Source organism: Caloenas nicobarica, chromosome 1 (assembly GCF_036013445.1).
Source record: "Caloenas nicobarica isolate bCalNic1 chromosome 1, bCalNic1.hap1, whole genome shotgun sequence".
In the NCBI taxonomy this organism is placed as follows: Eukaryota; Metazoa; Chordata; class Aves; order Columbiformes; family Columbidae; genus Caloenas; species Caloenas nicobarica.
Window position 1 is genome coordinate 110,555,162 of NC_088245.1, and position 19,819 is coordinate 110,574,980.

The 19,819-nt window shown below is 45.2% G+C and overlaps 1 protein-coding gene across 1 annotated transcript in view; it reads right to left on the reverse strand.

The window, feature by feature from the left end:
• PCYT1B (phosphate cytidylyltransferase 1B, choline) overlaps positions 1–14,984 on the reverse strand; it is a 35,809-nt gene extending 20,825 nt beyond the window's left edge. The window contains exon 1 of the mRNA XM_065650494.1: positions 14,868–14,984. Within this exon, the coding sequence (XP_065506566.1) occupies positions 14,868–14,984 (117 nt within the window). The remainder of the gene's footprint in view (positions 1–14,867) is intronic.
• Between the last annotated feature and the right edge of the window lie 4,835 nt (positions 14,985–19,819).

The following is a 19,819-nucleotide window of genomic DNA, read 5'->3' on the forward strand; positions in this document are numbered from 1 at the left end:
AACCAGACTTGTCAATATTCCCGTTACTCTGTGATGTCTCAGCCACTGGATATGAAAATACATTAAGAAGATAGATTAAAATTGGCAATATTCTATCAAAGCCACATGGAAAAATGCATAAGTACCAAGTGATCACAAATAAAGTGAAATACAGCAACAGCTTCCCGATGAGTATCCAATATTATTTCACTTTATCTGGCCTAGAAAAAATGTTGCTGAGCTTAAAAACGTGACTAAAACAAGCTGAGGCCATTTGGTTTGCATATTATAACATAAGATAAAATATTTCAAGAAATTATTAAAAACCAGAAATGATTTCTCAAACCTCTCTCAGTATACAATTACTTACAGTCGCTCCAGTTTCTTGTCAGTAATAACTAGAATTGGGAAAGCAAGTAATTTATATAGCAACTTTTTCATTTCAGGTAATCCATTAAAGTACTTTTAGAAGTTTGCTATACTTTTGCCAGTAATCAGATGGCTTAACAAAGACTTTTTGCAAATGTACTTCTGTCTTTCTCTGACAGATTTTTCCCTTCATCTGTGCCTTCATTATTTTCTAAGCATTTACATTTTGTGATTAGTCAAGCAAGTCAAATTAGCCTCATATTTTGGACCAAGGTAAGCCATTTGAGATCTGCATCATCCTGTAGCAGGATGTTCTATGGCCAAAGTGTGAGTTCAGTGATGAATTATCTCATTCTGTTTGTTCAGCACATGACTCCTCTTCTGGACATGGCTTATCTTCCAGACAGGTGGGGAGGAATCTGCATCCCGTGGTCTGAGGGGAATGAAGAAAGATTTCAAGGCCTTGGGACGGTTGGTGAAAGAGTCTGGGGTACAAGTTATTTTCTCTCCCCTCCTTCCATTTTTGGGTGACAATGTGGGATGGAATAGAAGAATTCAGTCTCTAAGTGATTTGCTACAAGACTGGTTCTACAGGCAGGGCTTTGGATTCTTTGATAACGGCTGGTTTTATAAGACACCAGTCCAGACAGTGATACGTGGGAAAGGTTTATCTCATAGGGGCAAAAGGATGCTGGGACAGGAATTAGGAGGGGTCATTTGGAGAGCTTTAAACTAGATTCAAAGGGGGATGGGGTTGTAGCTGGGCTTGCATCAGTGGGGCAGCACGCTGGAATCGATAAAGACCGGGAGGCCCCCCAGGCCCCTAGGGTGAAATCGGTGTGCTCAGCTCGCTCCCTGAAATGCCTGTACACCAATGCGCGCAGCATGGGGAATAAGCAGGAGGAGTTAGAAACCTGCGTTTGGTCAGGAGATTATGATCTGGTGGCATTAACAGAGACATGGTGGGACAGCTCACATGACTGGAATGTGGTCATGGGTGGCTGTGTCCTTTTCAGGAAAGACAGGCCAGCAAGGCGAGGTGGTGGAGTTGCTCTGTATGTGAGAGAGCAACTACAATGTATTTGAATACTGTCCATGGACGGATGAGGAGCGAGTTGAGAGTCTGTGGGTGAGAATTAAGGGGCAGGCTGGCAGGGGTGACACTGTTGTGGGAGTCTATTACAGGCCACCAGATCAGGGTGAGGAAGTTGATGAGGCCTTCTACAGGCAGCTGAGCGCGGCCTCACAGTCACAGGCTCTGGTTGTTATGGGGGATTTTAACTTCCCTGATATTTGCTGGAAGGACTACTCAGCCAGCCAGCCTCAGTCCAGGAGGTTCCTCCAGTGCATTGATGACAACTTTCTGATGCAAATGGTGGAGGAGCCGACTAGGAGAGGTGTGCTGCTGGATCTCCTCCTCACTAACAAGGAGGGTCTGGTTGAAGCAGTAAAGGTGGAGGGCTGCCTTGGTTGCAGCGACCATGAGATGGTGGAGTTCAGGATCTCATGTGGCAGGAAAAGAATACCTAGCAAGATCACAACCTTGGACTTCAATAGGGCCAACATTGGCCTTTTCAAACAATTGCTAGGGGAAATCCCATGGGCAAGGCTGCTTGAAGGTAAAGGGACCCAAGACAGTTGGTTAACATTCAGGGACTGCTTCTACCAAGCTCAAGATCAGAGCATCCCAACACGTAGGAAGTCAAGCAAGGGAGCCAGGAGACCTGCGTGGTTAAACAGGGAACTGCTGGGCAAACTCAAGTGGAAGAGGAGAGTTTACAGATCATGGAAGGAGGGGCTGGCCACTTGGGAAGAATATAAGGCTGTTGTCAGAGGATGTAGGGAGGCAACTAGGAAAGCTAAAGCCTCCTTAGAATTAAACCTTGTGAGAGGGGTCAAGGACAACAGAAAGAGCTTCTTCAAATACATGGCAGATAGATCTAACACCAGAGGCAATGTAGGCCCACTGATGAATGGGATGGGTGCCCTGGTGACAGAAGATACAGAGAAGGCAGAATTACTGAATGCCTTCTTTGTCTCTGTCTACCCTGCTGGAGGCTGTCCTGAGGAGCCCCGTACCCCTGAGGCCCCAGAGGAAGGCAGGACAATGGAGGAGTTTGCCTTAGTTGATGAGGACTGGGTTAGGGAGCAATTAAGCAATCTGGACATCCATAAATCCATGGGTCCAGATGGGATGCACCCACGGGTGCTGAGGGAGCTGGCTGAAGTCATTGCTGGGCCACTCTCCATCATCTTTGCCAAGTCTTGGGAAATGGGAGAGGTGCCTGAGGACTGGAGGAAAGCAAATGTCACTCCAGTCTTCAAAAAGGGCAAGAAGGAGGACCCAGGCAACTATAGACCGGTCAGCCTCACCTCCATCCCTGGGAAAGTGATGGAACACCTTCTCCTTGGTGCCATCTCAAGGCATATCAAGGATAAGAGGGTCATTAGGGGCAGTCAACATGGCTTCACCAAGGGGAAGTCGTGCTTGACCAACCTCATAGCCTTTTATGAGGACATATAACCAGGTGGACAGATGATGGCAAAGCAGTGGATGTGGTCTATCTTGATTTTAGTAAAGCATTTGACACAGTCTCCCACGGCATCCTCATGGCTAAACTGAGGAAGTGTGGTCTGGACGATCGGGTAGTGAGGTGGACTGCAAACTGGCTGGAGGAAAGAAGCCAGAGAGTCATGGTCAATGGGGCAGAGTCTCGTTTGAGGCCTGTATCTAGTGGAGTGCCTCAAGGGTCAGTACTGGGACCAGTACTATTCAATATATTCATCAATGACTTGGATGAGGGAATAGAGTGCACTGTCAGCAAGTTTGCTGATGACACCGAACTGGGAGGAGTGGCTGACACGTCAGAAGGCTGTGCTGCCATCCAGCGAGATCTGGACAGGCTAGAGAGTTGGGCGGGGAAAAATTTAATGAAATATAACAAGGGAAAATGTAGAGTCTTGTATCTGGGCAGGAACAACCCCAGGTTCCAGTATAGGTTGGGGAATGACCTATTAGAGAGCAGTGTAGGGGAAAGGGACCTGGGGGTCCTGGTGGACAGCAGGATGACCATGAGCCAGCACTGTGCCCTTGTGGCCAAGAAGGCCAATGGCATCCTGGGGTGTATTAGAAGGGGGGTGGTTAGTAGGTCGAGAGAGGTTCTCCTTCCCCTCTACTCTGTCCTGGTGAGATCGCATCTGGAATATTGTGTCCACTTCTGGGCCCCTCAGTTCAAGAAGGACAGGGAACTGCTGGAGAGAGTCCAGTGCAGGGCCACAAAGATGATGAAGGGAGTGGAGCATCTCCCTTATGAGGAAAGGCTGAGGGAGCTGGGTCTCTTTAGCTTGAAGAAGAGGAGACTGAGGGGTGACCTCATTGATGTTTATAAATATGTAAAGGGTGAGTGTCAGGAGGATGGAGCCAGGCTCTTCTCAGTGACAACCAATGATAAGACACAAGGGGCAATGGGTACAAACTGGAACACAGGAGGTTCCACTTAAATATGAGAAGAAACTTCTTCTCAGTGAGGGTGACAGAACACTGGAACAGGCTGCCCAGGAGGTTGTGGAGTCTCCTTCTCTGGAAATATTCAAAACCGGCCTGGATGCCTTCCCGTGTAGCCTCATCTGGATGTTCCTGCTCTGGCAGGGGGATTGGACTAGATGATCTTTCGAGGTCCCTTCCAATCCCTAACATTCTGTGATTCTGTGTGATTCCTCCTTGTACTATTTGATATTTTTGTACTGGAAGCTTCAGTAAATTAATCTGCAGTCACCGATTCCCTGCCTCCCGTGATTTCATAGACCTCTGTCTTTTCTCTTCTCAGTCACCTTTTCCAGGCTGAAGAGCTTTACTTCATTCATTTGTTTCTTGTGTGGAAGCTGGTCCACAACTGTGGGTTATGGGTTATTTTTGTTGCCCTTCCCTGTTAACTGCAAGGTGGTTTATACAACATTTGAACTGATAACTCTTTCAATTTCCAGAGCTTTAACAGGTAGGGACAGAAAATTATTTACATGGTGCCCACACTTTGCAGTTATCTTCAATGACATAAGCACCTTATACGTGGTATCAGCAGGGAGACCTTACTTTCGTTTAAGCAGTTCAAATGCCACGTCATTACTGTATTATTAATATCTGGTGTCTAGAGAAAGCCTATTACATGTCATCAATGGAGAAATCATTGTAATATTAGGACTCATTACCGACATTTATTTCAGAAATGTTAAAAACCTCCTGCAATGCAAGTCCTATTTCCTGAGCATGCGGACATTGCATTCAATTATAATTAAATTCACTTCCTAAAAATGCATGTATGCAAAAACATCATGTCCAATAACCCTAGCATATCCGAAGAAACTCATTCAATGACAAGTTTAAACACGTACATTATCACAAATTTGCAAAATAGCCAAATGGCACTCAATACGCTTCAGGAAATTAAAAGATGGGAGGTGGGTAGAGGGAGGGCTTCCCAGCAAATGCCTCTCAGCTCCATTTGCACCCAGTAACATGTTTGTAACCCCCAACTATACTTAGTGAGACAGTAGCCCAGAGAGGAGAGCACAGTGTGATAAGGGGATATTATACTTTATGACAAAACCCTACCTGACAGCTAAAAGCAGCTTATTTTCAGGTGTATCTCATTGCTGCCTTTTTATTATCACTCTTCACAGTCTCTTAAGCTACTGTAGCCATTTAACTTGCCTGCTAGTCAGCAGACAAACATTCACAGCTTGTGTTTCCAATGGATTTAAAGGAAAGTGGTAGGTAATTTGTAGAGGAACTGAAATAACAGGACAAAAGCATGAGTACTTCCCCATCCTCTCTTTTGTTTACAGTCTGTAATAGGAATAATTAGTTGTGTTATTGTTTGTTTTCTGTTTGGTTATGTTTTGGGTATTTTACACAGCAGCAAGGAAGACAAATATTTTGGAAAAGGGGAAAACAGACCCGTCTATGCCATTATAACTCTGCCTGCAGGGTAATCGCCTGCAACATGTGCTAATGGAAGGAGTTACTCCTTTTAAATATTTTTTTATTTGCATAGCTACATTACCTGCCTCACAACATGATACAGACAAAACCACTGTTCTCTTGGTAGAGCGAACAGTTGTATTGTCATCTAAGATTTTGCTATCAACAAATTTCTAAGAAATTTTCAGATCTTGAACCAGTACAGCTACACAAGCAAAACTTGGTAGAGCAGGCTGGGCCTGTGCTTATAAAACAATTAAGCTGGCAGGCAAATTCTGTGGGAGGTCTGATGCTGTAATCTGCTTTTATCTCAGAGGCGGTGTTTAAAAGAGATAACTGATTTCACTGGAACAAATCACGTGGCTGAGATCTACTCATATGAGGAAAGATTATTTTGGGAACCTGCTCCTGATGTTGGCAAACAATAATTACAGAGCAGGAAACACTGACGTGAGTTTTAAGGAACATTGAAGAGAAAAACACTAGCAAAACTCTTGAGAAGGAACTAAAAATACATGCTGAGTTTCTGAAGTATGAATAACCTTTACAAGTGGAAAGACTGTGTTAAGGACTATCAAGGTCTTCTCTTAAAGGTTCAAGGAGTGAACATTGTGAAAAATGAAAATCATCTTGTCTCATGTATTACCTTTAGTAACCTTGACACAAACAGATAAATTTATGAGCAATTAAATTGTAATTGAATGCTACTGGTGGGTACCTTCAGGTAAACTTTTCACAAACAGTTCCAACATTAATGTATGTATCAAAAGCAAAAGTATCGAAAGTATCTGGAACACAAGTCTGATGAGGAGCAGCTGAGGGAACTGGGGCTGTTCAGCCTGGAGAAAAGGAGGCTGAGGGGAGACCTGATCGCTGTCTGCAACTGCCTGAAAGGAGGTTGTAGCATGGAGGGGGTTGGTCTCTTCTCCCAAGCAGCAAGTGACAGGACAAGAGGAAATGGCCTCAAGTTGCGTCAGGGGAGGTTGAGATTGGATATTAGGAAAAAAAATTCTTCATGGAAAGGATTGTCAGGCATTGGAACAGGCTGCCCAGGGAAGTGGGGAGTCACCATCCCTGGAGGTGTTTAAAAGGCATTTAGATGAGGTTCTCAGGGACATGGTTTAGTGCCAGAGATAGGTTATGGTTGAACTCGATGATCCTGAAGGTGTCTTCCAACCAAAATGATTCTATGATTCTAAAATAAATCTAGCTTGTTCTCCCACAGTTCTGCTGACACAGTGAGGTGGATGTAAACTAAAAATAGGGCAAACTAACCTTATAGCAATAATAACTTTTTAAAAAATCGGCTTGCAACCATTTCAAATTGCTTTATTCTCAATTGTTTTTTCTGGGCCTTATCTTCAATCAAACATACTTCACTTGTCATTAGTATTAAGTCAGTAAGGATTAAGTGCAAGGTGCGATTACAAATTGAAGATATATTAATAACAGAAGAAAAGCAGCTTCCACGGCATTCTCAAGAAGCACAACGATGTTCATATGTACAGATTCATAGGTTATGAAAGTAGGACAACTATTATATAATCTAGTCTAATATTTGCGACAGGCCAAAGAATTTCACTACAAGATTCCTGCGTGACAGCCATGACTTTTGACTGAACTGGAACATATTATTTAGAAAATAAGATCCATCCTAGAGGTAGAATGGGTCCCAAGTCATGCAGAGCTCAAGTGGAAGAACCACCGAGGAAGCACCTCCATCTCCATGAACACCAGCTGGAAAAGAAACGTGACCCTGGGCAGCTTCCCTGCCTGAGCACGCTCTCCTGGCATGGCTGGAAGGAGCAGTGCCTACAGGTGACCCAGGTAGGGCTCATGGAAAGAACAAACCAAAACAAAGCTAAGGTGGCATGCAGCCTCAGTGTCCTCCTCTCCTGATGGCTAGAGGCTTAGCCAAGCTGTCAGAAGTTCCAGCACTGAGGAGGGATATGCAGTACTTCAGAATAAAGTATGTGCCTCCTTCAACAGGGCACTGGTGAGCAGGCGGCAGCAGCAGATGCCGTCGCAAAACGAGGATGTTGTAACAGGGCTGCAGAACCGTGGTGCACTGGCAATTAAAAGCTGAGTGGCAGGTCCTTGCTGGCCCACGAGTAACACTGAGGGTTGGCCATGGTCAACAGACCAAACATGTCACCACCGCTCCAGTGCCACTCTGAGTTTTATTGATCAATTCAGAAACTGGAGAAATTGTCAGTTCTTCTCCTCTTCTCTCTTTTCTCTTCTCTTCTCTTCTCTTCTCTTCTCTTCTCTTCTCTTCTCTTCTCTTCTCTTCTCTTCTCTTCTCTTCTCTCCTCTCCTCTCCTCTCCTCTCCTCTCCTCTCCTCTCCTCTTTCCCCTTTCCTTTCCCCTTTCCTTTCCTTTCCTTTCCTTTCCTTTCCTTTCCTTTCCTTTCCTTTCCTTTCCTTTCCTTTCCTTTCCTTTCACTTTCCTTTCCTTTCCTTTCACTTTCCTTTCCTTTCCTTTCCTTTCCTTTCCTTTCCTTTCCTTTCCTTTCCTTTCCTTTCCTTTCCTTTCCTTTCCTTTCCTTTCCTTTCTTCTCCTTTCCTCTCCCTTCCCTTCCCTTCCCTTCCCTTCCCTTCCCTTCCCTTCCCTTCCCTTCCCTTCCTCTCCTTTTCTCTCCTTCCCTTTCCCTTTCCTTTCCCTTTCCTCCCCTTTCATTCCCTTTCCTTTCCTTCCCTTTCCTTTCCTCCTTTCCTTCCCTTTCCTTTCCTCCTTTCCTTCCCTTTTCTTCCCTTTCCTCTCCTCTCCTTCCCTTTCCTTCTCTCTCCTTTCCTTTTCTCTTTTTTCTTTTCTTTATTAATACTCATTTCTTTTTACTTGTACATTAGCGTACATGCCTGATGTATGCCTAAAAAGACCTAACTTCAGCTTTAACATAGGCAAGGGTTAATCTACTGAAATCAACTGAGTTATACCCAAGATATTGGGTGAATTTGGCCCAGTATTCAACCTCTATGTAGAAATACTTAATGTCTGTCAATTATTTCATGTCAGACGTAGGACAGCATTTTGTATAAATTGTTAGTCAAAACAGAGCTATGCTGAAGCAAAAGAAACCCCAGTTTTTCCTCCCGCAGAGGAGGCATGTGCTGGCTGCAGCTCCCCAGCTGACAGCCAGAAGCTCCCTGGGAAGGACTATTTTCCCAGAGGGAGTGCTCTGGGCTTCTCCACCACTTCCCTGATTCATCCAGTGCCTTTCACAAGAGCTCTTCACCTTATGCCGTCTGTCTCCGTGTGTGTAGGAAAGGAAAGCAGATTATGTGGAAAAAAAGGTATAAGGCCATATTGTGACAGACAGTTTGGCTGCACTGAGTGTCTGTGCACAATCCCGGGTATGTGGTTATGTACAACATGCACTTCTTGCCCATCTAGCTAGTATTTGGCTCCTAATTGTGTATTTCTTCTGCACCACATCCATGCACGTGTTAGGTTTCTTTTTACATTTTACATGTTACGTTATAAGGTATATGTTTTTGAGGAGGGAGCAGAGAGTACCTATTTACAATGGTTTTCTACTCCTTTTTTAATGATATGGCACAAACCTACATAGGAAAGACAACAGGACAGCTTAAGAAATTGGTAATATTCTAATAAAAGCTGCTTCTAAAATAGCATTGCATATACACATTTGAAAGCAAGGAATACAACACATGGAATGTAATGTTTGCTCCCTGTGCTTATGTGTCATTTGTGAAGCCCGCAAAAAATATCTGTAGTTCTATATATCTGATGAATAAGTATTGCAACATGTTTTTGCAGATACTGTGGCATTTCAGAACGTATACCAACTATATGTCCTTTATGTAGTAACAGGAAATCACAGCAGATTTTTGGTGTCTATGGGCAATTTTTAGTTTTTTTAAGTGCAGCAAAGATTGCTACATATCCCCAAGTGCCAAATATATTTGGCATGTTTCTATGGGTTCGTCCTTTTATGTAGTAGCCAACATTTATGGAAAGTAAAATTAATCCAGAACAGAAACCAAACCTGTAAAGGATCAAAAATATATTGGGTCAAATGAAATTTTTTGGTTCCTCAAATGTAAAGCTGTTTACATGCATATTTATGCTTAATTCCACTTTGAAGCAAACAGATGGCGGACCCCCTAAGTCATAACATCATGTGAGTGAGAAACAGATGCACAGGACCCTTTTTAACCACAATAAAATGCCCTAAACTCATCATTAGCACCTCTGATTAAAATTGCATATACCTTTCATTGACACAGGAAAGATAAAAATGAAGGTCTATGGAAGCTCATGGAAGAAAAAAATCTGAAATAATTCTAGAGGTTGCAGACATCTCAAAACACTGTTCACAAGTATAGGAATCCAAGGCATGCAGACTTTTCTTGCAATTATTTCAAATGTTGTGCTTAAGATTTCATTGCTCAACAGCAGCAACAGCGAAATTGTCTGAAGGAGTCTAGCGCCCCCTTAAACCTTTATACAGCTCCAGTGAGTGAAAGTACTGAAATGTTCTCCTCTATCCTTCAATAAAATAAAAACAAATAAACAACAAACAGACAAACAAAAACCAACCAACCAAACAAACAAAAAGCAACCCCCACACAACAAACCCCAACACAACAACAACAAAACGCCAAAAAGAACCCAGTGTTTTCCAAATGTATTTGAATAATTTGAAAAAATTAATTCAGGTGCTCTCATTTCTTCTAAAAATTGGATAAAATAAATAAAATGGTTAAAGCTGCTGATACCTAAAATACCTAAAATGACATGAGAGTTGTGATCTTCAATAGTACCTGAGTCTCATTCTCCAAAGTATTGTAGATTCAGTGTCCCCAAGATATTTGATACCTAATTCCTATTGAACTGTAAAAGTCTGTAGCTGCTGAATCTCAAGACAAAGCAATAGAAGTAAATCTGGGCTTGGGAGCTGGCACTGGGGTTGCCAGGGTGAACCTCAAATGGCCCTGATGCTTACAGTGCCTTGGCAGGATGTGTTTTATCTGCCATATGGATATGTCCTAAGCCTCCAGCCAGCCTGTACTTGCAAGGGTGATGCTAAGCAGAAGAAAACTAATTGGGTGCTTTCCACACAGGGCCCTGATTCTCCTTCCTGCACAGGCAAATGGGATATGGCCACAGCTTGAGCTGACTGAGAACAGGCGTCCACTGGTAGCACAGATGTCACATAACCGCAATCTCAGGAAGAGGCTGGTATTCCTGGGATTGCATTGCCAAGGGCAGAGCAGATGCAGCAAAAAGCACCTATCTGCTTCTTTACGTCACCTCAAAGATAAGACTCACGTTACTGTAAATTCATGAAAACTGCTGCTTAATTCCTGCCAGGCCCTGTACCCACCAAGGTCCCCACAAGCACAGGTCAAACCAACTACCTTCTTGTCTGCTCCCTCTCCTCCCCTCTAGTTCACCTTGGCTAATTCAGGTTGTCTTCTGCCCATCAGGTTCCTTAAGCTGTGCCTGATTTTGACTGTGTGTTGCAGAAAAGCCTGTATTCCTGGTTTGGGCTCAATCTCACATTAGACTCAAAGCACAATGAGGTAGGAACTGCAATGGACACATACGTTTCATTGACCTCCATTCCCTTAGCTGAGCTAAGCCTAAGAGTTTCAGCCAGTTTTGAAAACAAGACATCAGTACCCAGGTCCCAACAGTACTTTCCCAGATGTTCCCACTGAGGCCAGATGTGAAATATGAGGAAGAGAAGGTGTCAGTGTGTTCAAGGAAAAGGTGAGAGCAAGCAGTAGGTTTTTTAAGTAAGTTTTGATGTGTATTTGGTTTTTTCTTTAGCAGCAGCACTGTTCTTATAAATTGCCATAGTTTCCTTTTATGAAAGACGCTACCTGGAATTGTCTTCCTGAACAAAGTGTGTTGAAATGCCCGTTTGTTCCTTTCAGGGTGAGGACTGGATATTCTCGAGGTGCACACTGATTCTTCCAGGAGCTGCCCACATGCAGGACCAAAGTCTTGTGGGATCAAATTTAAACTCTTGATCCCAAGGGACATAAATAAATTACAAAAAAAATAAGCTAATTGTTTCACAAGGCTTTGTACTTACTCCTTGCTATTTCCTTCTGTGGTATGTCTCCCATCCAGTTAAACCAGGAACTTGCCTCGCTTACAGGCCTTCTAAGTACAGATGCCCCCAGGCAAACCCTAATGCTGGGATTGCCAGGCTGAGCTCCACAGCCCAGCAGTGCTCTGCGGCTTGCTGAGAGTTACCTGGGGGCAACTGCTGTACCTTGAATGTGAGGCATGATATGAGCCACAGCGCTGTTTATCCCATTCAAAACAATGAAGGGTCCCATGACCAAACCATGGGTATCCTGGGTCTCAAGTAGGAGAAGCAATGCTCATTTAAAAAAATGGATGGGACAGTGGTAAATCAGAAAGTGGCCAAACCCAGCAGTTTGGTCCAGATAAGAAACAGATAAATGCAAAAATAGACAAAGCAGGATTGGAGAAACGTTATTTGTGGGTTTTTTCTTCACTACAGAACTGCTAAGACCACCACTATGGATAAAGCCTACAACTGTAATTGGTTTGTTTCTCCATTGTGCATTGAGACTAAAGTACGTGTGTCATCTGAAAGACATTTTTCTGGCATTCGGCCATGTTGAAGTTGAGAACATAAAGAAGGCATAGATTAAGTGTGAGATGGACCAGGGGAATTGACTGGAGCATGACTGATCATTAATGCTCTAGTTGGTTAAGAAAACCCAAAGAGTGTCTTGGGAAAAAATTAATGGCTATTTATACCACAACAGTTCTAGACACTGGAGAACATCAGGTTTCAATACACACTGAAGCTTACCTGGAAATTGCCTTCAATGTCCCCTGTTTTACTGCTCTTTGGAGGATACAGGGGTTTTCTTTAGTCTTACTATGATGCTTCCTGCCAAACTAGCGGACTCCATAGCCTAAAATATAGGTTACTGGCCTACCACTGTACATGCTGCCTTCAAAGAACTGTGATCTGAAAAAAAGTACTGAAGATCTTAAAAAGGATCTGATAGGAACTTAAAATCCATGGTATTAGATCACCTGTTGAGTGGCGATTAAGTCTTCAGGACACCAGCTCTGAATTCTTGTCCCTTAAGACATGATTTGATTTTGCCTGCCTCCATCACTCCTTATGCCTTTAATCAAGCACAGTGCATTACATTATACTTCAACTGGCTTTTTTTTTTTCCTGTGTTCAGTTCTGGGATCCCCAGCTTAAGAAGGACATGGACCTGTTGGAGTAAGTCCAGAGGAGGCCATGAAGATGATCAGAGGGCTGGAGCACCTCTCCTATGAGGACAGGCTGAGAGAGTTGGGGTTGTTCAGCTTGGAGAAGAGAAGGCTCTGGGGAGACCTTATAGCAGCCTTCCAGTACCTGAAGGGGTCCCACAAGAAGGGAGGGGGACTTTTTACAAGGGCAGGTAGTGACAGGACAAGGGGTAATAGCTTTGAACTGAAAGAGGGTAGATGTGAATTAGATACGAGGAAGAAATTCTTCACTATGAGAATGGTGAGGCACTGGAACAGGTTGCCCAGAGAAGCTGTGGATGCCCCATCCCTGGGAGTGTTCAAGGCCAGGCTGGATGGGGCTTTGAGCAACCTGGTCTGGTGGAAGGTCTCCCTGCCCGTGGCAGGGGGATGGGATCTAAATGATCTTTAAGGTAATTTCCAACCCAAACAATGCTATGATTTTATCAAGATAACGTAGATCTGCTGACTGACAAAATGTCACTTTATAAGAACACGTTTTCCATAAATCTTTATTCAAAATGTCTCCATTGTCCATTATGAATTTACTGGTACTCAGGAAGATCTAAAATATCATAATGAATTATTGTTTTATTCGTGTACTCTAGCTGTCACCTTAATTTCCACAGAAATTACACTGGAATGCGTGATACTGTAAATACTGGCATCATATTGTCACTTCTTTCTTTAAAATCTTTTAAAATGTCAGACTACATGGAGTAATATATTCAAATGAGTTGTTATATCTGAGCTTTTGACAGGGAAATCTCAGACAGCCTTTACGAACACACTGCAGTAAGAACACGTGAGCTAACTTTCCCTTTTAAAACAGCTCCAAAAGCCTTCCACGAACGAATTAACAGTCTTCTTCAAAACTGATTCTAATTATAAGTAGAAAAACGTTAATTTAGGTCAGCTCCAACAACTGTTGCTATTTCTTGTCATACCAGAACCATGTCTCAACTACACTGTTGAATTTAATTACTCGAGTTTGATGTTGAAATATGTTTTAATTAGGACTATGACTGAATTCTAGTGCTAAATGATCTGATTTCCAGTACTAATTGTTGCATCAGTCATGTACTTTCACACTTTGATGCTGTCTCTGCATTTCTGTGTATGCAAACAGGTATTGTTATTTTTCTACCGGCTTGCCAATGGTGCAAACCAGGCCGGGGAAAGGAGCACTCATTCCTGACAAGAATAATAAAAGGTTTCAATAAAAAGCAAGGAAACATTCCCATTATTTTAAATTAGCACATGAAGAAAAGAAAAGGAAAAAAAAAGGGCAGCAGCTCTCAGAACCTTAACTCGTGGGGAGCAGCAGCCTTGTAAAGTTGCCTGCACGATCTGAAGGAGCCTTCCCTCACCTTTAACCAAAGACCACCAAAGGAGTTTATTTTTACAGTCACTTTCCTGAGGCTCCCGTCCCCCCAAAAAACACAACCCTCCACGACTGCCTTCCTCACACATCCGCCATCGAATAGGAAACTCCTCCCTGTGCTCTGAAGTTGAGAGAAGTGGGATTTGCCCATTCCCGGGTGCCCCAGACCCGGCGGAGGGGCGGCCCGCAGGGCTCGGCGGGACGCGGGCGGCTCTGGGACGCGGAGGCGGCTGCCGGCGCGGCGGGACGCGCCGGTGAGCCGGGGCCGGGGCTCGGGGAGAGGCCGGGACCGGGCACCGCTCCCCGCTGCCGCCTCCTCTGAGTGTGCGCTGCTCCTCTGCATTCGTTATTAAAGATAGGCAGGGCTTTGGTTTTTGTTGGTTTGTTTTGTTTTGTTTTTGTTTTTTTTTCAATTGTCATACGGCTTTACCGAGTCACATGCCTCCCATCACCTGAGCTGAAACCGGGGCTTTTGTACTCCGGCCGCTCGGCGCGACCCCTTCCCAAACGCGGCAGCCCCTGCCCCATCATTTCCCAAACGCACCCTGGGTTGCGCGGGGGCTTAGGGAGGTTATTTTTCCTTTCCAAGAGGAAAATACGAATCCTGCCTCGCTGTCACTGTACTCCCCGAAGTCCCCAAAAGACAAAGCACAGCAAGGGCAGCCCGGACGGGACCCGCACGCCCCGGCCGGGGGCAGCACAGCCCCACGGCAGCCTCGGCTTCTCCGCTCCCCGCGGAGCCGCGCCGCCACACAAAGGGACCCGCCGTAGGACGGAACCGGCCTCTCCCTCCCTCGCCCCCCACCCCGCCCTCGCCCCGCAGCGCCCGGGGCGGGAAGGCTCAGCCGGGAGTGCCGAGGTGGCGCCCAGCCCCCGCCCGGGCCGGCCCGCACTCACCAGGCGAGGCTGGGGGCAGGTGTGCTCTAGTTCCTCCATGGCCTCCGAGCGCCGCGCCTCAGAGCGGGATTTCGGGATGCCCGTTTCTGACTCAGCATCGGGCGCGAGCACTGGCATGGCCGGCCGCAGCCTCGCCCGCCGTTGCTGCTGCCGCCGCCGCCGCCGCCGCCGCCGCCGCCCGGGCCCGCCCGGCGCGGAGCTCCGCCGTCACGCGTGTGCCCGCCCCGCGGGGGGTCTCCACGGGAGCCACCCGGGGGCACTGCCGCCGCGCGTCGCCGTGGCAACCGGGCGGGCGCCGCGCCACCGCCCCCTCCGCGCTGGGGACGCCGCGCTCATTTACATGCGGCCTCCTGGTTGGCTGCAGCGCCGCCGCGCCACCGCGGCCCCCGGCGGATCCGCGGGCGGTGCCGGCCCCGCGGCAGCGGCGGCTCCAGCCGAGCTGCGGACCCCGCCGCCGGGCGGCTCTCCCGCCGCCGGGCAGCCCTCTCGGGGCGCCCGCTAAAGGGGCCCCCAACCGTGTGCTCCCCGCGCCGGGGCGGGGCGGGGTGTGCCCTCCTGAGCGCGGGCGGGCCCGGCTTAGTGCCGCGCACGGGGATGTGCCGGAGCGGAGCGGGCGCATGGGAGGCAGAGGCGCTCCGAAAGCCGCACTGGCGCTATCTGCCTCAAACCCCTGCACGGCTGCACGGCCAGGCCAGGTGCCGCTTCAGCGTACACCTCCCGTGGCCCCGCCGGCCCCGGTCGGCCTCGGCAACACCCTTACGGTGACCTGCGGGGAAGGTTTGACCCGTTCAAAACTGACGGCGGGAGCGAGGAGACCCGGCGGCGCGGGCGGGCGCGGTGCTGAACGGACAGCTCCCGCCCGCAGCCCCAGCGCCGCGCCGCCCCGCCCCCTGCTGCGCCGCGGGGCAGCCCGCGCCCCCCAGGCGTTGCCGTGTATTACGTGGTTTTCAGTTAGTGACGTCAAAAGAATTCAGGGAACAGGGGTGCTCTTCTTTCAGAGGCACATACTCACTTCGGCTTGGGTTGAGTTTCCAGGCAACGCTTTTGCAAATCTGTGGCACTAAAGACATAAAGTTGCTCTTCTGTGAAAGGAATTGTACCAGTTTCTGTAAAAATGTCTTTTTTTTTCCGCCAAGAGACGGATTAAAGGATGTAGTTGTTATGGTAGCAGCTCCGTCTAAAGGGAGCAAAGCGTTTCTGTCACAGCCAAATACATGACAGAGTTCCCAGGTACTTAGAGAGGAACCTGGCTGATGCCTGCCCAGGAGTCACAATTACACCTTCAGTTGTGCTGTGCAGCTGCTTCACCACATGCAGCTGTGGCTTCTGTGCTGCTGAAGTGAAATATCTGGGCTACTTACACTTAAATAGCATGAGAATACAATCAAAAGAATATAAAACCAACGCTTTTTAGAGCAGAGAGACTCCATTGGCTATTGTTAACCTTGATAGATCAGTTAAAGTGGATTCCCGTAGTACTTAGCTGTGGTAGGCACTGTGAGCATTGTTTTTAAAAATCAGACTTCATCAAGGGACACAAACATTTAAGGCTGTCCAAAGCCATGAGGAGTTACAAGAGAACTGTGCCACAGGGTCATTCCCTAGGACTTGAGAGCTTGATTTCAAACGTCTTATCTTTTGCACATCTGTAAGGGAGGCAGAGTGCAATACAAAAAATATATGAGCTATGTGCAAGGGAAAGGGTAAGTGACGGAGATGAGAAAGCAGAAAGAAAACAGGATGTTTAAAAAAAGAGTGAGACAGCCGTCAAGAAAAAAGGAAAATACATGCCAAAACAGGTGACCGAACAGGCAAACAGGTAGCCAAACTAGCTAAATCTCACAGCTGACTCTTTTTCTCATAACCAAGTCCCCTTATCAGTTATTCTGTAAGGACTACTCACACATTAAGGAAAGCATACTCAAGGGAAATTATTAAACCATGATTAATGCAGCACTCTGCCTGAAATTTGTAGCTTGTTTCCTTAGGAAAAATATTTGCAGGAGTGTTGAGCTGTTAGAGGAATGTTTGGGCAGCATGGCTGAGCAGCCTTAGGAGTCGAGCAGCCAGAGGAGGTAGGTAGGTGGCCCTTGCATAAACCCAGCCACATCTACCAGCTCCCCAGAGACAGGTGCCGGTGTGCTGACGGAGTGGCATGAGGTACAGATGTATCCAAGGTCAGTGTCCAGCCCTCCCTGACCAGGCAGATACGTGGGAATAGAGATGAAAGGGAAACAGGCCTTCCTGCAGCTGGGTGATTGCCAGTAAACTGGAAGTGTAAATTCCCTCGCCTTTTATTTATTTTGAGCACGAAAGGGTGAATTTCATCTTTGCTTTCATGCTGCGAGTTTGCTATTGACTCCAGCTGCATTTTGATTTCTTTTCTAGAGATAAGTTTTTCCATATACATGTAGCATTAAAGAACGATGTCTCTCTTGCAGTGGGCTTATCACCTAAGTTGTGCCAGTATTTCAAAGAGGGAGTGGGAAACTTGCTGCTTATTTCATTTCCACCTTCACGAAATACTTTGTAATTTTTTTTCCTTTTTTTTGAACAGCATGATTAAGAAATGTCATGTACCTCATTAATAGAGAGAGATGAAATAACAGCAGAGGGGAGGCTGTGGGGACTGTCATGTCTATCCAAATGGAATTTTTCACATTCCACCTTGGGTCTGATAGTCTTACTCAACATATTGGATATCTTGAATAAGATATCCTAAATTGCATCTTCTTCTAGCTGCAGTGGCAAAATGGGCTTTCAAAAAGGCTGGTGTGTGTCTTCTTTACCCTCTAAAATAAAATAAAAATTAGGTTTGACTGGAGAAGCTCAGCAGATGGTCTTCTGTAAATCCTTACAAGTCAGACAACTTTTAAAAGAATAGTGGAGCAAGAATGATGGGTGGGAAGGCTCATCCATCTGATTTCTTTTATGTAACCAAATATCCTCCACCAGGCTGTGCACAGTTTCCTGGGCATTCTCCTGCCATTCCTTCAGAAGTAACAGGGATGTGTAGCCACTGCCTGTAATGACTGAGCTCTTGGCAACAGCTGCTTAGGTGTGAATAGGCATCTGATGCATAAAAATCCTGTTTCAGGGTGCATAAATTAATGTTACATGCAAACAAGCCAGGAAACCATGATCCCAATCCTCTTAACGCTAATTCTGATGTCTGAACTGAACAGACAGCAAAGAGGGAAAAACTTGAGCACTTAGGAAGGTTCCCTCTGATACGTGGTGGGGCTTTTTCTGTAGGGAATTTAAGTTTGCAAACTGGAATAATTAATTCTCAAAGTATAAAAAATGTTTTAAAATAATATTTTTAGGTGTTACATTTGAATCCTCTCCTTTCTCAAACTGAAAATATTCTCTCTCTCTGAGCTGAACATTATAGTGACAAACATTCTGTATAGATTCTTCTACATCTGCAAGCTCTCATTTTAAAATATCTCCCTGCTTTTTTTTTTTTCTATTTGGCCATTCGTATTTTTAAAATCTTTTAGTGTGGATCAGTGCCCACAACTGTAACTATACTTCAATTCCATGTATACACCAGCACCTATAAAACCTCTGTTGTGCTTTTATCATATTACACATGTTAAAATGATTCTAGGAGACCAACACTGGTAGGCCAACATGGCTGAAATCTGAACATGATTTAATGTGTCCACTTCCCTCAGAGTTCTTTTCTCTGTATTTGATGGATTAAAATAAGCAAGAAGCACATTTCATCAGAGTTACTACATTCAGCTTCATAGCTATGCTGTTTAATGTACACTAATTCCATCTTTATTTTAAGGCAAAATCCCTAGAAGGAGCAACCTGTACTTGGAAATTGTGAATGAACTCATTAAAGGCCTCAAACTGCTTGAGCAGGGAAATGACATGCATTTCACCATTAGTTAACAAAGAGTGTTTTCTGCTCCTTCTAATGGTGAAGCAATGGTATAGCCTGCTATCTGCAGCAGAGCATAATGACTTACATCCAAGCCACTTGCTAACAGGGTGTTTTAGCTTAGGTACCCGCAGTTGTCCAGAGATCTTACTACTACAGAGAAGTTTGTAAGTACTCAACAAAGTCTCCAGGCTAAGGACCACAACATCTGCTTTATTAAAGTGAAGACACTACATTATTCTGACGTCCTTTGTAAAAGCAGGGACTGAAATGTATTGCAGCCCCTGGAGGATATTCTCAAGTGTCTGATGTGCCACAGTGGATCTCAAGCACCTGTCAGCACAGCAGAAATTGTATTTAAAATGGTCTTCACAGGAGAGGGACTGCAAGAGCCTTCTGACTTATAACTAAATAATCATGTATTTTCTGCTCAAAATTCAGCAGGAAACTATGGAAAAACAGAGAGTGGTATAGCTAAATAGTGTTTGATTTCAAAGTCAAACATCTACGGAAAATACAATACAATAAATTCTCGAACATTTAACAGATAAGCTGAATTTTGCTTCAATGTATCTGTTTTGGATCCTGACGGTTTTAACGTCTGTCAACTGCAAGACTTTATAAGATGGAGGAATGGGGTTTGTCTGGAGCAGTTTAGTTAAAACACTACTTTTCTATGTATGTATGTATCTATATATCTCTCTATTTATCTATCTATGTCATAATAATCATAGACATGCTAGAATTCGTAGGGGGAAACAAACAAACAAACAAATAAAACCAGCACCACCAAAACCAACCAACCAACCAAAGCCAAACAAACAAACAAAAAAACAAGAACAGGAGAAAAAGATACCTTATTGCTGAGATGACCAATTAGTCAAATCATGTATTTTTAGACTGAGATTAAAACCCTATAAAGGTGGAATATTTTCCCCACCTGCATTGGTGGGGGAAAAAATGAGACGATGAAAGGTATAAATTTAAATACACCCTATTGGTTTTCACCACCTCCAACATAATTGCTTTGCTGCTTCCGTGTAATGTCTGATGCTGT